The 20,176-nt window shown below is 36.7% G+C and overlaps 1 protein-coding gene across 5 annotated transcripts in view; it reads left to right on the top strand.

Annotated features, from left to right (window-relative positions):
- Arid4b (AT-rich interaction domain 4B) overlaps positions 1-20,176 on the top strand; it is a 119,575-nt gene that overhangs the window by 76,817 nt on the left and 22,582 nt on the right. For 3 of the 5 annotated variants that reach the window (XR_007591707.1, XM_050142232.1, XM_050142233.1), the window contains exons 13-17: positions 985-1,079; positions 2,397-2,494; positions 4,959-5,199; positions 5,812-5,987; positions 11,129-11,389. Coding sequence is in view for 4 of the 5 variants with exons in the window: in XM_050142232.1 (XP_049998189.1) it covers positions 985-1,079; positions 2,397-2,494; positions 4,959-5,199; positions 5,812-5,987; positions 11,129-11,389 (871 nt within the window). In the remaining variant the exon portion in view is untranslated. The remainder of the gene's footprint in view (positions 1-984; positions 1,080-2,396; positions 2,495-4,958; positions 5,200-5,811; positions 5,988-11,128; positions 11,390-20,176) is intronic. The other 2 variants (XM_050142234.1, XM_050142235.1) reach the window with 2 other exon arrangements.

The raw sequence follows: 20,176 nt of genomic DNA, 5'->3' as shown, positions 1-20,176 counted from the left end.
CACGTACGTGTAAAATACCTATTTACATAAAACAAAAATCTCAAAAAAAAAGTAAGAAGTGGACCAGGTTCATAGTTCATTGGTAGAATATTTTCCTAGCATGTCCAAAACATGGTTAGTCCCTAGTCTCACACACATACAAGCACACGTGAACTAAAGTAGGGCAGAGGATATATGCTAACCTTTTAAAATTTACTGTGACAGTCTTGTTCCTTGAGGAACTAGTTCAAAGTGTCTTTTTTTGTACTTATGAATGGTAATGAGTGTTATGGTATGGGTATTTTCATATTCTTTAATGTTAAATATTTTTGATCACTTTATTATTTGTTTGTATTCATGGAGACTTAGCCTAAGAAGTGTGGTCTTCTTTATAGTTTTGTGTGATATACAAGAAAAAGTGCAGAAAATGAGTAACGCCTAATTAGGGAAGAATGATAGCAAGATGCTAATCCACTCACCCACGTGGGTGTGGGAAATCCAGGCTGTGTTGCAGCCTGGCTCTGCCCTCTTCTTTTACTACTTTTTAACATCTTGGTAGTTTTACTTAGTGTTTTCTTCTGTTGAAGGAAACAAAGGTGTAGCTTCACTGGAAAATCATTTGGAGTGCAAATGATCAAAGCACAGAGAAAACCTCGTAAGATTGACAGCTGCCCAGTGGGTCTCTCAGTACTTCTTTAGTTTTTTTTTTTTTAGCTTTGTCTCCCTAATGTTTGAAAGATTTGCAATTTGTTAAGCCTTACTTGATATTCATCCTCTATATCACCAGAGGGACGATGCTAGAAAGAAACATAAGATTGAAAATCTGGTGTGCAAAAACTTTTTGAAAAATGGTAACATGGGTTTAGATTAAAAGTGTTTTTTTTTTCTGCGGGGGGAGGCGGTCTGTGGAGTATGTATGTAGAACTCATTGGTATTAGGTGAATCATTTGAGATTTTTAGATAAAAATATGTAGCATGGTACTAATACATCTTGTGTTTTAATAGGTACACCTATTAACAAACGACCTGTGCTTGGGTATCGGAATTTGAATCTTTTTAAGTTATTCAGGCTTGTACACAAACTTGGAGGATTTGATAATGTAAGTACTATAGTGATTGTGGTTTTCATATAATGTGCTTCCTGATGTATCTGTCATCTCTAAAATTATTGTCTTAATAAGAATGAAAGGAAACTAAGATGAAAATACAGTTTAGAAACAGAGTAAAGATGATTCTTTTCTGTGACAAGTCTGATTTCCTGTTGAGGTGTCAGACTTTGGTGAAGTCTTATCTGAGTCTGGAGTGCCACAGAGGTGGAAGCACTTGGTTTTCCCTTTTCTTTTTAGAAATAGGATCTTAGAGCTGGGCGGTGGTGGCGCACGCCTTTAATCCCAGCACTTGGGAAGCAGAGGCAGGGGGATCTCTCTGAGTTCGATGCCAGTCTGGTCTACAAGAGCTAGTTCCAGGATAAGCTCCAAAACTACAAAGAAACCCTGTCTTGGAAAACAAAAAACAAAAATAACAAAAAGAAAAAAAAAATTTAGCCCTCACTGGCTTGTTACTCTCCATAGAGATCTAGACTGGCCTGAAACTCAGAGATCCACTTGCTTCTATCCCCAGTGTAGGGATTAAAGGCATGTTACTATACCAAGTTCTTCCCTCCCCGCTTCCTTTTACTAAAACTGCTGATCTGATCTGAGATGATGTTTTAAAGTTAGGATATATGATTCATCCAACTCAGAATGTGCTATTGATTAAAATGCCTTACTAAATTTGTAAAATAGTTTTGACTTGCTAGCTTGTGACTTTGATAGGAAGAATATACTTTCAATATTTTTTTCCTCCCTCCCNCGTCTGTTGAGAGCACAGCACGGCGGTCCTTGTTCTACAGATCTCTGTTGAACAGAGATGGAACCGCATTTCTTTCTTTCTTTTTTTTTTTAAGATAGATTTATTTATTATGTACACAGTGTTCAGCTTCCATGCCTGCAGGCTAGAAGAGGGCACCAGATCTCATTACGGATGGTGTGAGCTGCCATGTGGTTGCTGGGAATTGAACTCAGGACCTCTGGAAGAGCAGTCAGTGCTCTTAACCTCTGAGCCATCTCTCCAGCCCTCAGTATTTTTCTTTTTGTTAGATGTTTTGATTTAAAATCATGTACTTTTGACATTTATCATAACTGAATTTATTTAAAAGTCTAATGGCCCAGTATGTTGATACTTAGAACTGTCTGACATTTGTTAGAGTAATAAAGCTTTTTATTTGGAAAGCACATTTAAAATTTATCATTTTGTATTTTTCATGCTTAAAAGCCTGGAACCAAGAAATGTAGGCACATTACATTTATTATGTATGTGAAATATGTTACTACCTTCCCACCTTTGACTGGAAATTTTTTATTTCTTTTGTCCATTAGATTGAAAGTGGAGCTGTTTGGAAGCAAGTCTACCAAGACCTTGGGATCCCTGTCTTAAATTCAGCTGCAGGATACAATGTTAAATGTGCTTATAAAAAGTAAGCCAGTGTATTTGATGTGACTATCTTCAATATCCTACCTAGAAAACAGTATCAGATATATCATTTAACTTAAGCTAATTTAGAAAAAAATGGAAATTTTTACCTAAGAAATATTTCTAGATATCAGTAAATCTAAAGTCTGTAAAGAAAACATTGAATGCCAGGATCACTTGAAAATTACTACATAGAAATTAAAAAGCTAATGTCTCAAAGCCAAAAAAGATGCCATTATTACCTGTTGGTAATCTTTGATCCTGTAAGGTTTTCCTACGTCTTTTTACTTAGATAGAGAGAGTTATTACAGTTTACCTCTTAGGAGTACTCTGCTGATGGAATGAAGTTTACCAAAGCTCCTGATACCTGCGTATTAGAAAAATTCAAGAATAGGTTTTTTTATCATTAATAATTTTAATAGCTTCCACTAATCCTTCTGATAGCTACTGTTGTTACTTTTCCTTAGGTTATAACTTTTTACTCTTACCACAGGTATTATGTTTTAAGTTCTTTGAGAGCCTCATGTGTGTTCTGACCATATTCACCCTCCTTTCCTTCTTTACCCACTCAATATTCATTCTCTCTCTTGCTTACTCACTCTCTACTTCCACTTTCCCTCCCCCATTTCCTTCAAGACCAATTTGTGCTGCCCAGTATTCTTGAATGTGTGGTCTTCTACTTGGAGAGTGGTTCACTTAACTACCATGGACTATACTCTCAGAGAAAATTCCCTCTCCTCCCAGCAGCTAACATTTGCCCATAGATCTGCAGCTTGGGTGGAATCAAGTACCCAACTCTTCTTTCCTTACTGAGATTGAGTCTGACTTAGGCCTGCATGGGTTTGCATATTCTATTCCAGTTCCTGTGAGTTCATGTGTGTAGCTGCCCTGCTGTGTCAAGAAGGACACTGTTTATTTGTAGTCATCTACCACCTCAGGCCCTCATACTCCTTCCAGCCCTTCCTTCCATCCCTTTCACTGTGATCTTTGATTCTTGGCTGGGGTTTATGCCCTCTCCCCACTTTTTTTTTCCTGTGTGAATGACCATTTGGCAATCTCTTATCCTCTGTACCTTAGCTGTTAGCTAGTTGTGGGTCACTGTGAATAGGAGTTTCTCAGGTAATCTATGAGTATAATGATAAATCATTAGTAATTAAATACTATGCCCATTTAGCTGTGATAATAATAATAGTAGGCTCTCCTCTAGTGCCTGTGACCTGCCTAGCCATAGGTTCCTAGCCTGATAACGGTACCCAGGTATGGGTTTTATTCTGTGAAGTCGGATTTAAATCTAATCAGAAAGTAGTTGCTTTACTTCCATAATGTTTGTACCACTTTTGCACTCGTGGACATGCCTTTCCAGGCCAGTCATTATTATAGCTTGAAGGGTTAAAAATAACTGGGATGAGTAAGGATACTTTTCTCTTCCAGTAGTTTGCATAGCACCTTCTAGCACTATAAAAGTGAGCATGTAGGGATGAAGCATCCACATTTGTAATAGCTTGATTACCGTGCCCTATTACTCAAGCCTGTGGCGTCTTCAGCAAAAGGATTTTACAGTCAGTTTTGAAGAGTAATAAAGAGCCATGAAATAGCCTGTAGGGATCTAGAGAATGTCAGGCCAGTAACTTCAAAGAAAGTAACTCTTACCTCCACTGGGCTTTTTACTTACTATCATCAGTGTCTAGTATAGGCATTGTCGTCCTGTTATAGGTAATTTATTTTCAAGAGGGCTTTGGTGTTAGTTATCCCTCCCCCATTCCTTTTCCTAACACACCCTCCACTCCCACACTTGTTTAACCCTTCATATTCCATTATTCCCTTTTAACTTTTTATACAAGTGTATTCTACTCCCTTCCTTAAAAGTCCCTCCCTATGACTCCCTAGTAATTCCCTGATCCTTGTGGGTATTACTAAGAAAATACACATATTTTGAAGGTTCAGCAGTAACATTCATAGACAACAGAAAATGAGATTGTCTTTCTGGGTCTGATTACCTCACTCATAGTAATTGTTTCTAGCCCTACCCATTTACCTGTAACTTTAAAAAATTGATTTATTTTATTGGATAAAATGTTAATTTGTGTTTTTTTTAAAGGGGGAGGGAGGATCTAGACATTGTGGCCCACATCTGTAATCACAGAAATTGGGAGGCTGAGGTAGGAGTGTCAAGAACTTTGGTGTTACATAATTAGACTTTTTCCTCAATAAAAGGTGAGATAAATAATTAAAATGCATCAAAGGGAGTATATAATCGAAAGCATGGATATGTATTAAATAACAACTCTGTAACTTGGGCAAGGAAACGCATACTTGTGACTCCAGGAGGCTTCCTCATATCCTCCAGCTTCAGGCTACCTCAGAAGATGAAACAAAAGAAAACAATCGAAGCAACTCCAACTCCCCATGCTGTTCAGTAATATATTGGAATGTTTCTTAACAAAGGTATCTTCTTTATGTCTTTCTAGGTACTTATATGGCTTTGAAGAGTACTGCAGGTCAGCTAATATTGATTTTCAGATGGCATTGCCAGAGAAAGTTCTTAATAAGCCATGTAAGGATTGTGAAAATAAAGAAATAAAAGTTAAGGAAGAAAGTGAGACAGAGGTCAAAGAAGTCGATGTGGAAGACAATAAGAACATGATACCAAAAGAGGAGACACCTGCGGAGGATGAGAGTGAAAGAAAAGAGAACATCAAACCCTCTCTGGTAACCTGACACACTTCGGTTTTCATTTGTTGTCTTGAAATGTTTTCTACAGCCTTTGTAACGTTCCCTAAATTAATTTACTAGTATATTACGCAGTATTATAGTTCATTGTATCTTTTGTTAGTTTTTGATATACTGGGGCTTAAACCCAGAGTCCCAAAATCTCCTACTGAGCTATATCCCCAGCTCTCAAATGTTACTTTAGAATAGCTTTTATAGTAACTATTCAAACTGAGTTCTAGCTATTTTCATGTAGTGTGTTCTTTATAATGTAGGAATCTCTCTCTGTCTCTCTCCCTTTTCTTTTCTTTGGATTTTTGACAAAGGGTTTCTCTGTGTAGCTTTGAAGCCTGTCCTGCAACTCTGTAGACCAGGCTGGCCTCAAACTCACAAAGATCTGCATGCCTCTGCCTCCCAAGTGCTGGGATTAAAGGTGTGCACCACCATTGCCTGGCTGAAATATAGGAGTTTCTTACAGAGCATGTTTGTTTGATCAGTAGTAATAGCTGTGTCATATTGGTTGGCACCTCTCATTGCTGACAGGTAGGTCAGGGATTTATTTAGGCTTATGTTTTTACTGTTGTTGGTTTAGTTCTTTTGATCTTTCTCTAGGGAAATAAAAAGAGTTTATTAGAATCTATACCTGCACAGTCTGATCAAGAAAATGAAGCCAGCATTAAAAAGCTAGAAGAAAAGGAAAACTCAGAAGATAAAGACAGTGACACAGCTAGGGCAGAGGAGTCCCTCAGCACAGAGGTAGATGCTGAAGAAGAGCAAGCACGATCTGGGTAAGATACTTGATTTGGCTGTGATGCATTTTGGCTGGATACAGTTTTATTATTTGCTCTTGTAAATGCTTGAAATTAAATTGATGAAGTATAGAAGAGTTATTTGCATTCATGAAGAAAAACTAGTTCCTTCAGAGACCCTATTAATATGAATTGTTGAAAAGATCATAGTTTTTTGATCTATTCTTGCTCTCATCATGGAAATTTATCAATAATTTTTTTTGAGGGAACAATGCTTTTCACTGCACTAAAGTCTGCTGCTAACGGGTAATAAGTCATGAACATGATCCACTGACTGGGATTCGAGGATGTATGTGTATCTTAAGCAGGGAATGTTTGGGCCATTTTGCCTGTGTGTAGTGAGTAATACTTACTTGATTTGGCTACTTGAGAATGTTGACTTAATGTTCTGCTGGTGAGTTCTTGGTTTTGTAGGTAATCTTTGATTTTTATCTCTGAGACTTTAAAAAATCATTAGCATCTATAGTGCTAGGAGCTCTTTTAAATAAATATAGCTAACTTTTTCATTTTAGTATTTTAAAAACTTACACAAATAGGGAAGGAAACAATTAAATGTGATCAGGTGACTATAGTAAGGCGTGATTTTTATATTTTTGTTACATATCTGTATATATTTGCATATTTTAAGTATACCATACTGTTATTGGATATTATTGCAGTTAATAAACTTAGTGAAGATTGGGAGTTTTTACTGAAACATGTTGATTAGTTTAGCTTTCTGAAATACTGAAAAAAAGCAATACAAATATATAGTTATACTCTAAGGTGGAGCAGGACAGTACAAGGTTCAGATGAATAGAGTAGAACATGTGGTGTATGGCTTCATATTGTTCGTGTAGAGAATATTACAAGTGTTCCTACCAGAAATTTCCAACTCAGGAAAAAATTCATATGTAACTGTCAGCTAAAAATCCGAGAGCAACAGTGTTTCTGGAGTATTTTCTACTGTTCACAGATACTTGCTACTCATTCTTCTTTGTTGTTACTAAGAGTCCAACTTTAGTCAATAAATTCTGTTTTAAAGTTTTGTCTCTTTAACTTTTCAGTTGTATGAGTTCTTTATGTACTGTGAATATTCATGAGTACAGTTTTGGCCTGCACACTGATGATAAAGTCAGTCCTGTTCATGTGAAGCTTACTGCATAGCCTAGGCATATAGAAAGCTAGCCTCTCTAGGTTTATATAAGTGCACTCTCTGTTTGTTCGGTGACGCATTTCTAAGCATGTATCCCTTTTAAGTAAGGCATGACTATTCATACCACAAACTGAAGCTTTCCTTTTATGAACACTCATATTTAACATTATTTAAACATATGAAGAAAATGACTATGAAAAAGTGCAGTTGTGTTGCTTAACTACACGTTTGTTCTGTGAAACTGTTGTTAGGCAATTTTATTGTTGTGTGTAACATGAAATGTGTCTTTACACAGATTAAACTGGCTATGGCATCACTAAGCAGCATAATCTTAGGGGCCACTCACTGTATGTGCAGGGTCAACATGACTACTGTGTGTTTTCTTATCTGCCCTGCTGTACCTCTCGAGTTCATCTGCCCTTCCGTTCTCCTGCCCTGCTGCCTCCTTTCCAGCACTGTTGCACTAACGTGCCTGCCAAATCATTACTGGCTGGTTTCCACAGAGTGCAGGTGCTCTCCACATAGAGATGAGTAGTTTCTGGCAGAGTGTCGTAGGTCAGAGCAAGATTTTATTTTAGTACTCATAATGGCATATTACTTAAAATTTATGAGTTGTTAGTTTAGTTTCTGGAATTTTTTTATTTAATATTTTTTAACTAATAGTGATTGTGGGTAACTAAAACTGGGGAAAGCAAAACTACAGATAAAGGCAGACACTATAATTGCTTTCTTAGTTTTATCATTAAGTGCTGATAGAATATTTATTTACAATTATAAAAAATTAAACACATTGGGATATGAGGTCTTTTTTGTTTTGTTTGTTTTTGGTATTTAAGTATTCCCTGCTTGGCTACTATCAAGAATTTTCTCTGTCCCAACTCCAAAGTTTGGGTTAGGAGACTAAAAAGGTTAATACTTAGAAACTGCTTGGCTTGGTGCTTGCTCTTCAGTGCATATTTGTCATACTGTGGCTTCGTTTTCTTCTTACATTGTGAGTAGTAATAACAGACTAGGGAAATGTTGCATTTCTCTGTTGATTCAGGTGAGAAGTTTGACATAGTTTGTTTCCCAAGCATTGTTGTTCTCAGAGAAGATACATAACTTCAGGACTGCCAGGATTGCTTACTGGGTAAAAGTGTCTGTCCTGGAAGTCATGAGTGCCTGAATTGGAGTCCCAGAACTCACAGTGGAAGAAGAGAAACAACTCACTAAACTTGTCCTCTGATTCCATACTTGCCCTGTGGTCCAGTACACTTGTACTCACACAAAACATACATTAACAATACTTTTTAAAGAAGATAAATGCGTATGTATGTGTGCTTCTATGTAATACATTTATCAGCTTAGTTTTCAATGAGTATAATGGATATTTTCAGGAAATGCGTTTCTGAGCATTCTATGCATCAGGTTCATCATTCACTCTTCAAATTTGCCAGCGATACCTTTGAAAATAAAAACAGAGCAGTTTTCTTTTGTTAATTGCCAGTATTTATGTTAATTGCTTTTTTTGACCTTCAGTCTGTAGTTTAATAAAATCTCATTTAGTTTGTGTCTGAGATCGTGCAATTTTTTAAATTTTCGATTGGTCTATTTTACAATTTCTAGTGTTTTGTTTCTTCAGTCATTTACAGGACTGTCTTTATGTCTGATAATATTGCTTGTACCCAGTGGGCTCAGTGTATTATTAGTTGGGTATTTACACTAATTTGTTTTGGAGCTTTCTTTCCTTTGTACTATGCTCCTCACTACTCCCTTTCTCTTAGATGTCCAGGATGTATTCGTAAGACATGAAGAAGTAGTTGTCTTTAGGAGAGCTCTCCTAGCAGTTTCATTGTTTCATTTAAATAGCACATTCATTTAAGGTTATTCTTAATAATTAAATGCCATCTCTGATTTGGTTGTTATCTTGGCTAGTTAAAATATTTCATATTAGAAATGGTAATGTTTGTTTTGTTTTTCATTTCAGATTAAAACTGTTGTCATTTAGGTCTAGGTTTCTAAATACTGACCAACTTGACTATACCTAAGTCTTTATCTTTGTCTGTTTCTTTGTTTTGAATTTCTGAGGGTCTTTGTATGTTGCCTTTGATCTAGCGATCCTCCTGACAGCCTCCTGAGTACTAGGAGGGCTTACAGGTTTGAGTCACCGCTTCCAACAAAATTGATGGATCTAGTACCTTTGTTAACTCACTCTTCGTTCCATGCATCCGTTAGATTTTCTTATTGCCTGTGTAATTATACAGCTGAGACAAGTAGCACGAATTCTAATTTTTCTTAATAATAAAAACCCAGAGTTATATATAGGGATTAATGCTGAAGATCAGAGAAGCAGAACAATCAGCCTCTAGCTCTTACCTCTGTCTCAGACCAGGCAGTCCTGTCTCTACGAATACTCAGATTGAATGCTGTCTCTACGAAACCTCACACTGCATCTGAGCTTCTGTTTCCTCCTGCCTTATATTCCTATCTCGACCCGGCCATATCATTCCTGTCTCCACCTCCGTAGTGCTGGGATTAAAGGCTTGTGATCACCTTTGTGTGAGCTCTGTTTTCTCCTTTAGATAGATTCTGTCTCTCTAGTGCTGTAATTAAAAGTGCGTGCCACCATTGCATGGCCTCTATGGCTAACTAGTGGCTTAATTCTGCCCTCTGATCTTCAGGCAAGCTTTATTTGTTAGATTACAAACAAAATATCACTACAGAGACCCATTATCACTGAAAAGATTTTACAAAAGAGTGTAAAACTGAAATTAGTACTGCAGGGACTTTTCTGTATCTCTTTTCATTCATATGATCACCATTTTTAGCTATGAAGTGATGATAGATCCTTTGTGAGAGAGACTTGTTAATAGTGTATACGCTTAATGCAGGACAGACAAACTGCCTAAATATAACACTGAATTATATTGAAACTTATTTTATGTAAAACTAGTGATTGGGAAGATTCGGATATGGAGATTTTACTTAACTTTTTCAGTACAAACTAAAGAAAAACTTGAAGCTGGCATGGTGAAGGCTGTGACAGGAGGATCACAAGTTCAAGGCCAGGCTTGTCTGCATAATGAGATTGTCTCAAAATACTAGTTGAAAAAAAAAACAGTAATATGAATTCCCGTTTTAGAAATTAATGTGATAGGAATGATGAAAATAGCTTAGTACTCCTAAGTGTGGGATAGTTTGTGTTTTAGTTTTCAGTATTTGGAGTTGGCCTCTCAATTTTCCTACTTAAAAAAAAAATTTCAGGTTAAAAGAAACCATGGCAGGAAAGTTTAGTAGATACCTGGTAAAAAGCAAAATTTGTGATATTTGCATAGATGTGATATTTATGTGACTGTAGTAGGACATACCTGTGAAACTTAAAATTATATTTATTTCAACATTTATTTTTGTTTAATCATTCTTCAGTTGGGAATATTTGTTTTAGAATAAGTTTTAATCAGAAAATGGCAGTTAAGTGTTTATGTGTGCGTGCGTGCGTTTTTATGTCAGCTGAGTGGTAAAACCCTTCTGTAATAAAACTTGAGAGAATTGTTAGTTAGCCATACTAGTTTCCTGCCATTCAACACAACTTATGGTCTTTTGATCTTTTTGACTGGTGGAAATCAATCATTCAAATTTAATCTCTCTCTCTGTCTCTGTGTCTGTTGTTTGAGCAGGGTCATACTATGTAACCTGGACTGGCCTCTGAACTCACATTGATCCTCCTTCCTCATCCTCCCAAGGACTGGGATTTCAGTAAAGGAAATTTTCTTTGAATGAACATATTTTTGCTTCTTCATTTTCTTCTAAATAGATCTTTCTGACACTTGTCCTCGCACAGGTTTTAAGTTTTTAGTGCTAACTTGAAACTCAGAGCATTTTATACACATGGAACCTGCTGTTCCGGAACAATCACAGCCACGATTTTTATCGGTATATGTGGTTTGGAACTGAAACGCATATGAAGTAACTTTTATTAACTCTGCAATTTTTTAAACCTTTCAAGAGATGAAACCAATAAAGAAGAAGATGAAGATGATGAAGAAATAGAAGAGGAGGAGGAAGAAGAGGAGGAAGAAGATGAGGATGAAGATGAGGATGACAACAATGAAGAAGAGGAGTTTGAATGCTATCCACCAGGCATGAAAGTCCAAGTGCGGTATGGACGAGGGAAAAATCAAAAAATGTATGAAGCTAGTATAAAAGATTCTGATGTCGAAGGTGGAGAGGTCCTTTACTTGGTGCATTACTGCGGATGGAATGTGAGGTAACTTGAGTTTCAGCTAGTGATTATTACACCCACTTCTAAAATACTTTTCTATTTAAAAACTTACATAACGAATTACAGACTTACTAGTATTCTAACTGGAATCACATTAACATTAAAAATATCAAGCTTTTAGCATGTAAATACCTCACTTAATGACATCCTACCACCCTGCTTCGTGTTTTCAGCACTTCACAAACATCTTTAGTGAGTGAAAGATAGATCTAGACAGTTAATTCTAATACATAGAGATTAATAGTGTGGACACTGGAATGAAATGATAGAAAAACCTCACATAGGTAATGATTTCTACTTTTTGACTTCATCATATCACTACCAGGCTGCCTGCTTTCTCCATTTTAAATCCCCGCACTCTTCTCTGTGGTCTTCCTAAGTCATCACACTCTCCTCCAGTAGGCAAACATTTCAAGGTTGGAATTTTTAAGAAGCATCACCAATTTTTAAAAGATCTTACTATCAGCAACTACATTACTACTTTTTCAGAAGTCTCAGGGACTTTACTTGTATCTGTGACATTATAGCTAAAAACCCCTACAAGTGTGCTAAGGGAGAGAGCACCTGCCCGTTACTCCTGAGTCCAGGCAATGACAGCTGCTCAGAGGTTGTTGTCAATGACTTGAGATTTTAACTTGCATGATTCTGGGGAGTTTATCTGAAGAGACTGTATTTCGGGTTTATCCAAAATTGAGAAGTCAGTCTTTAAGACAGACCACTTAGTTGTCTTTTAACAGAAACTTCATTAATTTTGGAGTGTTTAATGTTACATTTGAAATTACTTGTATTAAATCTAGCTTGTAATAGTTGGAGCTTGAAAAATTAAGCTTGGTAGTTTCTACTGGTGGTTTTGTGAAGGGAGTTCTTGTGTATTCCAGAACAATACAGTTGTCAAGCTTTTCAGTTAAAGTTATTCTTGGGGTGAGGTGTGCCTCATAGGCAGAGTACCTATTGAGCCTTGAGTCCTTCAGTTCAGTCTCTACTGTCACATGGATACAAATGCAATATCCAGAAAACATTTTGAATTCTCCATTTCCTAGTAGTACACCTTTTGTTCTGTTATAACAGTGGCAAGTTCTGGAAGTGTGACTTAATCTCATTGCCTTTCTAATTTGAGAAAAGTATAATTTTGGTCTTTTTCTAACTCAAGAAAGAAAACAGCAGTTTAAGTCAGGAAGTTCAAACTCATTAAATTTCTTGTCAGTAAGACTAGTAAAGGTGTGGATTTTAAGAAGGCCTTCTTACCAGTGCTTTGAAGTGTAGTTGTTCTGAAGCATAGTCTTTATAGATGGTACATGCACTCTTGGATGCAGTCTGTCCTCAAAGCTGTTGGCTCTTCTGTCTTTATTGCATGGCAGTTTACTCATTGACAGTCTGATTGATAGCTAGAAACCTCAGATTCTTCCATGGGAATATTCTGTGCAGTGATTTAGTCTTGGGCAGTTTTCATTTTACTGAATCAAGGTGTTAAAGTGATCTTGCTCCTCCCGCAGGTGCATGCAAACTAAGTAGCCTGAAGGCTGAGCCAGCACAGCTTCAGGACCACCACTGAGTAGAGAGGCTTGCCGTCTTTCAGCTGTCCTTTCTGTTCTTCATTCTTAGTTACTTTCCTGATTTCAATACAGAAGCAGTTTTTCCTCTTGGCTTATATTGAAGTCAGTGCTTGAAGTTCATGACTGATGAATAAAATTTAAGGCATTATCCAGATTTCACAGAATTAGGGCTTGATTATCTTTACTAATTGACTTCTTAAGCACAAGCATAAGAGATAAGACACGAAGGAAATTATTTCACAATTCAAACATAACTTTTTATAAAACCGATAAAACTCAAGATTTTCTAAGAAAAGATTGACTAAAGAAAAGCATAGTTCTCTTAGTGTTTGGGTTTCAGAAGGCAAGAGCCAGTATTTCAGTTTCGAAATTGAGAGAAGGAAAGGAAGATTTTAAGTTGAGGTATTCAGATTTGTAATGACACAGGAAGGAAAGTGATAAAACCATCAAGTCATGCTTGTGCTATTAAGACGGTTGCTGTCTGTTTTGACCTCAAACAGTCTTGTGCTAAGAACTTTGCAAAGAAGACCCTACCCATCTCGATGAAGACCTCGGGGGTGGATCTACATACTTCTGCAGCATAGAGGACAGGATTGTACTTCAGCACAATAACAGTTAATCTCCTTTTAGAGAGCATGACAATGTCCCTGTTCTCTGCAGTAGTTACCAAAGAGTGTCTCATTGATAAACCAGCAAAAACTATTACTACTCTTGCTGTATCTTCATGTCTGAAACTAATCCAAAGGACTGCAACAAATCACCATCAGCTCTTCAGCTATTTCTTACTGCTTTAGGGGTTTCCAGCATACTGTCTGCATTACCATTTAGAAAATGTTAGAGATGAAGCTTTACATGTGGAAGTTGATGAAAACAGCTTTATCGGCAGTCACACTGATTGATGATTGAGGATGTTTTAGGACATTTTGTATGGAGCCATTTTTGTGTACATTTTATCGGAAATTACCTGTAAGAATTTTTCTTAAAAGCAATCAGAATATCTTAGTTTTTAAAATTTTTTTATTGTTGATTTCTGTAGTTTTCCTTTTTCTGAGATTCATAAATGTAAAGTTTCATTTTCCAATTTACAGTTATAAAACATTTTAAACAGATTCTCTCTCTATCTTTGTCTCTCTCTCTATCTCTGTCTAGGTTTTTTTGAGACAGGGTTTCTCAGTAGCTATGGCGCCAGTCTGGGAACTTGCTCTGTAGACCAGGTTGGCCTCAAACTCACAGAGATCCGTCTGCCTCTACTTCCCAAGTGCTGGGATTTAAAGGCGTGTGCCACTACTGCCCAGCCAAAGATTATATTTATACAAACATTACTATTTGAATCAGTTTTGTTTTGTTTTGTTTTGTTTTTCTGCTTCCACATGGAAAGAATAAAATGTATTTTATTTAAATTTACTTCAGGTAAATTTGGAGTTCTTGAGCCCAAATCACAAATGACATAATACTGGTAGTGATTTTTTTATTTCTGATTCAATGATCATTTATTAAGAACAGTCAGTGCTCTCAATCATTGAACCATCTCTCTAACTCCTACTTTAGCTGGTTTTAATAGTAGATTTTTATTTTTTTTCTGCTGTGATTTTTAAATTTCTCCAAGTGATGTTAGTATTAGTCTGTTTTGTTATCATGTCCTTGTCATATAATAAATATAGGATTGATTTTAGAAAATAAGGTTATGCATTATGAAAATAACTCACTAGGAGCTACATATGTAGTTTTAATACTTAGTGTAGAGGCAGGAAAATTGTAAGTGTGGTACCAGCCTGGAGTATATATAGTGCAACTTTTTTATTTCATAATCCCTCCGCCGCCGCCAAATAAGATACCATAAATGTCATTGAATATGGTAGGTAGACTCTTCCGTGTTTCATAACTTGTATTAGAACCATCTAGGTTACTTGGTTTTTGTTTTCTAGATTTATTTTTGTTATTTGTGTGTCTGTGTGAGTGTGTGCTATTTGTGTCCATGGAATCTAGAAGAGGACATTGGATCTCCTTGAACTGGAGTTGCAGGGGGTTGTGAGTTGACTGACATGTGTGCTGACAACTCGGGTCCTCTGGAGGAAGTACTAAGCACTCCTAACCACTGAATCATCTCTGCAGCAGCAATGGCTTGTGCTATATAATATAGGAATGCTTTATTATAGCATACCGATACTGATTCACTAGAGGAATAGGAAAGAGATAGATACTTAATTCTAAAACTTTAATTTTAGTTTTTCTTTGTCTTTGGTTTCTGAGACAGGATCTGGCTATACATAGCTCTGGAATTTGCTTCCATCCTCTTGCCTCTTCCTCCCTACCTTTGGGATTACTGGTGTGGACCACCATGACTTGCTGTGAACTCTACCTAACCTAACAGTAATTGTGTTCTGTATTAGAAACTAGAGAAATTTGAAAATACCATTTTACTTAATATGTTACTTTAAATAAACTTGTGTTATGTATTTTAAATATTGCATTGTTAATAAGTATATAGATTTTTCCTTGGAGTGAGGGGAAATAAAACTGCATGTAGGGGCAGATTATGGCGAGGCAGATGATCATAAAGGTATTTTCTGCCATTACTTGTACACTGACTTTAAAAAAATTTAAAAAGACTGTGGCAAATTTATCCTTTCTGATCACATTTAGTTGCTGTCTATCAAGCTTTATTTGGCAAACAAAATTTGAGTACCTACTATGTGCCAAACGCTGTGGTAAGCACTAGACATTAAGAAAATGGTCTCTGAAAAGATTTCTAGTCCAGTTAAGGAAACTGTTCAGTGAAATTTATAATGTATAGTTTCTCATCTTCTCTGTCCTCGGTTCCCTTTGTGTTTTGTCCTTTTCTTGGCCCGTTCTCACGGCGTTATCTGAATTGTAGCTCTTCTTTTCCTTCCCTGTTGTAGATGAGAGCAGAACCCTGACAACCATGAGCACCCCCTCCCCTTGTTTGACCCCCTCTTTGAACAGCTGATCTGTCTGAAGTAAAACCAGTGCGCCACTCTCCTGGGATGTGAAATTAGTAGTTGTGAGCCTTTATTCCTTCCTTTCTTTTTGTTCACTCTCTGACTGTCCTGTCCTCACTTTCAGTGGTAACTTTGATTTTTTAATCTCATTGAGAAATTGAAATGAGAAGAAAATTTCTACTGACTTACCCTGTAGCCACCCCCTGCCTGCATCTACAGGCATGCTATGTGTTTGTCACGTCTAGTCACAAGTTAATGTCATGGTACTATACAGATGTATAATAAAAGACCTGGGACCTATTTCTTTTATCTGTTCAAATTACTCCCACTAAAGACTACCGCTTACTTCTCCTGTCTCTAAAGAAAATCTTGTCTTTAGCCTGCTTGGTTCCACTGTGCATCACTCCACAAACTATTTGACAGTGTTGTCTGCATCCGTCCTCTGTGTTCTTATTTCTGAGTAAGCCCACGCTGACCAGGCCCCCCATCCCGTGCCTCCAGAACAGTGCTTACTTACCAGGACCACTAGTTATGCCATCCAGTCTTGCTTTATCAATGATGTCATATCCACCTGATACTCCTTCAATGATACTTTTTGCCCAGGTTCGGGTTGTCACAGCTGCACCCATTTTTACTTTCTTTCCCTTAATTTTCTTTTGTTTTATTTCTTACTTGTAAATGAAAGTTTTCTCTCTTAATTTGTTCTATTTTTTGATAACTATTACAATTTGTTATTTAGTATTCCTGTTTTTCTAATCATAATGTGATTCAGATAATGAATTTTTATGAACTCAGAAATATAATTTTTCTTCAGAATACTGAGCCTATCTCCTGGTTAACAAATGAGAGATGGATTAAATTTCGTTGGGAATCCTCATTTCTTTCGACTTTCCTCTTTTTCTTTTGTCCTTTCAAAATTTTTGAACTGTTACTTTTCAGCTTAATTTTTCTATTCTTTTCTTGACTAGTTTATCCTTGTTTACTGTAATTTTGTGGTATATTCCATTGAGTGGAATTAGTGTTCTGATAAAACCATGCAAAATCATTGTGCTCATGCTTTGAGATTAGTACAGTAATATGATAAAAGGACAGCAAATACTTGGGAAAACTGCCTGTTGTACTCCTGTAGTGTAAAAGTTAAAAGCCCATAAAATGAACCTTAATTAATAATGGTTTGTAAGGAAGTATCTATCTGTAAGCTTGTGTTAGGAGAGACTGACTTTTGAATTAAGCATAGTTTAGGAGTACAAGTGAAAGTCAGCACCAACTTCATGAAAAAGATTAACCTTCTTTGAATTTTCATCTAAGACTGTTGACAGACCCAAACCTTGGTCTGTCCTATTGAGTATTTATAGGTGTGCAGGCGTTTTAAAAGCATCCACTTGGACATATTCTATGTCTAATAATTTACAGATTAACAAAAACATTTGTTTTGTTTAAATATGTACAAGTACAATTTCCTAAACTTAATCAGATATTAGAAAAATTCTTCTTTGGGGATGCTCATAAAACTTAGTATCTTCATCATCACAATGTGCAGTGAGTGCCACAGCTTTTAGCTAGCCATTTGCAGAGATCTTAGCTTCGTTCATATTGTGTGATACTTTTTTGGCATTACCTGTTCCCTCTCCCTGCAGTCCTATACTAATATTAAAATCCCTAGGAAACTCTATTGCTAGGATGACACACCGTTTCGTTGAGCTGTTTAAATGCAAGAGTGCTGTAATATTCACATTTCTATCATTCTGTTGTTATGTTCTCTTGGGAGGTGGTGATAAGGTCATATGTAGCCCAGGTTGGCCTCAAACTTCCTGTGTAGCTGGGGACGACCTCTTGATCATCCTGCTCCATCTACTAAATGCTGCACTTAGAGATGTATTCTACTATGCCTGGCTCTGCTATCTTATTCTTTATTGTGATGAATTCTCTGGATTTCATGTCACTGGATTTAACAGTTGGGGGGTATAAAATAATGTTGACAACAATTTTTAAATAATGATTGAGTGCCATTTAGAATTTTGATATTTAATTTATTGGGTGATCATTTGTATTTTCTTTGTAATAACCTTTACATATATTTCAGATAGTTTTTAAGAATAATGTCAACTTGGTGCTCTGAAAGTTTATTTTTGTTTTGTTTTGTTAAGACAGGGTCCCACTCTTGTAGTTCTAGCTGGCCTGGAACTCACTTGTGTATATCAGGCTGTCCTTGTACTTACAGATATCTATCTTTGCCTTCTAAAGTGCTAGAATTAAAGGCATGCACCACCATGTTCAGCTGTTCTGAAAGTATTTTTAAAACATCTGTTTCTGTGTATAATTTGTTTTTTAAAATAAAGGTATGACTGAGTATATATCGTGGTGTGCATACAATATTTCTTTGCAAGTTGTGCTTCTAAAGATTTGTGTTGGAGGTGGGCATAGTCATCAATTTGGTTAGTATATTTGGTAGACTAACATTGTGCTGTTTGTATTATTGCCAAATGATTGCTTAGATGATTTGCCAATACAGCCAAGCAAAAGACATAAGCTTTTTAGAACTTCTCATTTTCTCTGGTGAGAGCAAGTACACAGTGGTCTCTGAATGGTTTCCTTTAGCTTTGTGTTAGTATTTTGAACACATTTTTAAAAAGTCAAATCTGCCATGCCTGCTTCTTTCAGAAGGTTTGTATTGTTACTTTTACTGCTCTGCACTGTCTTCTAAGTTAAATTGTGAGCTCCTAGAAGACAAGAGCTGTGTTGTGACTTCCTGCTGAATATGCTGAGATGTGTTACATAAGTAAGTTTATCTATATATGTTTTGACCATTTTTATGTGTCCTACAAGATACCTGAGTCCTTTGTGTTAGGTGATTTCAGTAGATATCGTCTCAGATTTGGCATGTGTACTTTGCCTAGCAGTTTAGATGTATATCAGATGCTTACCTGGGTTCTCTATGTAAGATTAATTATTATATAAATGTAACTATAATGTAATTTAAAAGCTGAGGCTAACCAGACTTTTTTCCCCCTTATTGACAGTACTAAGGCTCAATCTAGAGCCTTGCTCATGTCCAGCAAGTGCTTAACCACTGAGCTTAATTAAAATAATCAGACATAGTTTGCTTAAATTTTGTATTTTTGTTTTTGTTTTTCCAGCTAGGTTTTCTCTGTGTAACCTGGCTGTCCTGGAATCACTCTGTAGACCAGGCTGGCCTCTAACTCAGAGATCACCAGTCTCTGCCTCTTGAGTGCTGGGATTAAAGGCGTACCCTACCACTGCCCTGCTCAATATTTGTTTTTGAATGGAAAAAAACTAAACCCAGTAATAGTCCTCTTCCCTGCTGCCCTGCGAATGTGACCTCTTCTTGCTATGAAGATGCCAGTTACTGTTCCTTGATACTTTTAGTGAAAGTCTGTGTGCCTCAGCCTTCCAGTCTCTCTGCTTTCTCTAGTAAGAGCCTCCAGAAGACAGCGATGTGTTGTGTGAGCCAGCGGGTCAGGTGGTGCTTCTCTTTTAGTTCTTCAGCCTCTTATTGCCGTGCTGACTGATGAAGAGGAGGGATATAATTACTTAGCACTGAAGGGTTCACCTGAAGCTAACCTGTTGCTCAGAGTTCTAGTACAGTCTTAATGTTCTGTCTGCTCAGTGGATATCCACATTGGAATGCATCCCCTAGTGTCTCGGTTCCCTGCATATTTTGAGTCTCTTTCCTAAAGTCCCTGTGACATTTTCGCCTATACTTTGTTTTCATTCATACTCTTCTTCTTTTTTCTCCCTCATCTCCCTTTCCCGTCCTGTAGGTTCCTTCCCTTTCTCACTCACATTGCTCTCCTTTCATGTCACATGTATTCTGTTACCCTCTTCTCCTCATTAAGGTATCTCTCAGCTGGAGAGATGTCTCAGAGGTCAAGAGCACTGGCTGTTCTTCCAAAGATCCTGAGTTCTATTCACAGGAACCAGATGGCAGCTCACAAACCATCTCTAATGGGATTTGGTGTCCTTTTTTGGCATGTAGGCATGCATGCAGACAGTACTCATACATTTAAAAAAATACATAAATAAATTAAGAAAAGAAACCAGTAGAAGTATCTCTTCATGATTCCCATTCTAATTTCCTGATCCTTATACTCTTACATACATCTAAAACTTAAAGTCTAGAGTCTACATATTCGAGAAACCATGAAGTATTTTTTCTAAGCCTGGCTTATTTTATGGAGTGTAATGATTTCTGATTATCCATTTTCTGGCATATGTATGATTTTACTTTTATCTATAGC

This window comes from Alexandromys fortis, unplaced genomic scaffold, assembly GCF_014885135.2.
Source record: "Alexandromys fortis isolate MF-2015 unplaced genomic scaffold, M_Fortis_MF-2015_v1.1 scaffold_5, whole genome shotgun sequence".
Classification (NCBI taxonomy): Eukaryota; Metazoa; Chordata; class Mammalia; order Rodentia; family Cricetidae; genus Alexandromys; species Alexandromys fortis.
The sequence above is the reverse complement of the archived record's forward strand: the minus strand, read 5'-3'. Positions and strand labels throughout refer to the sequence as shown.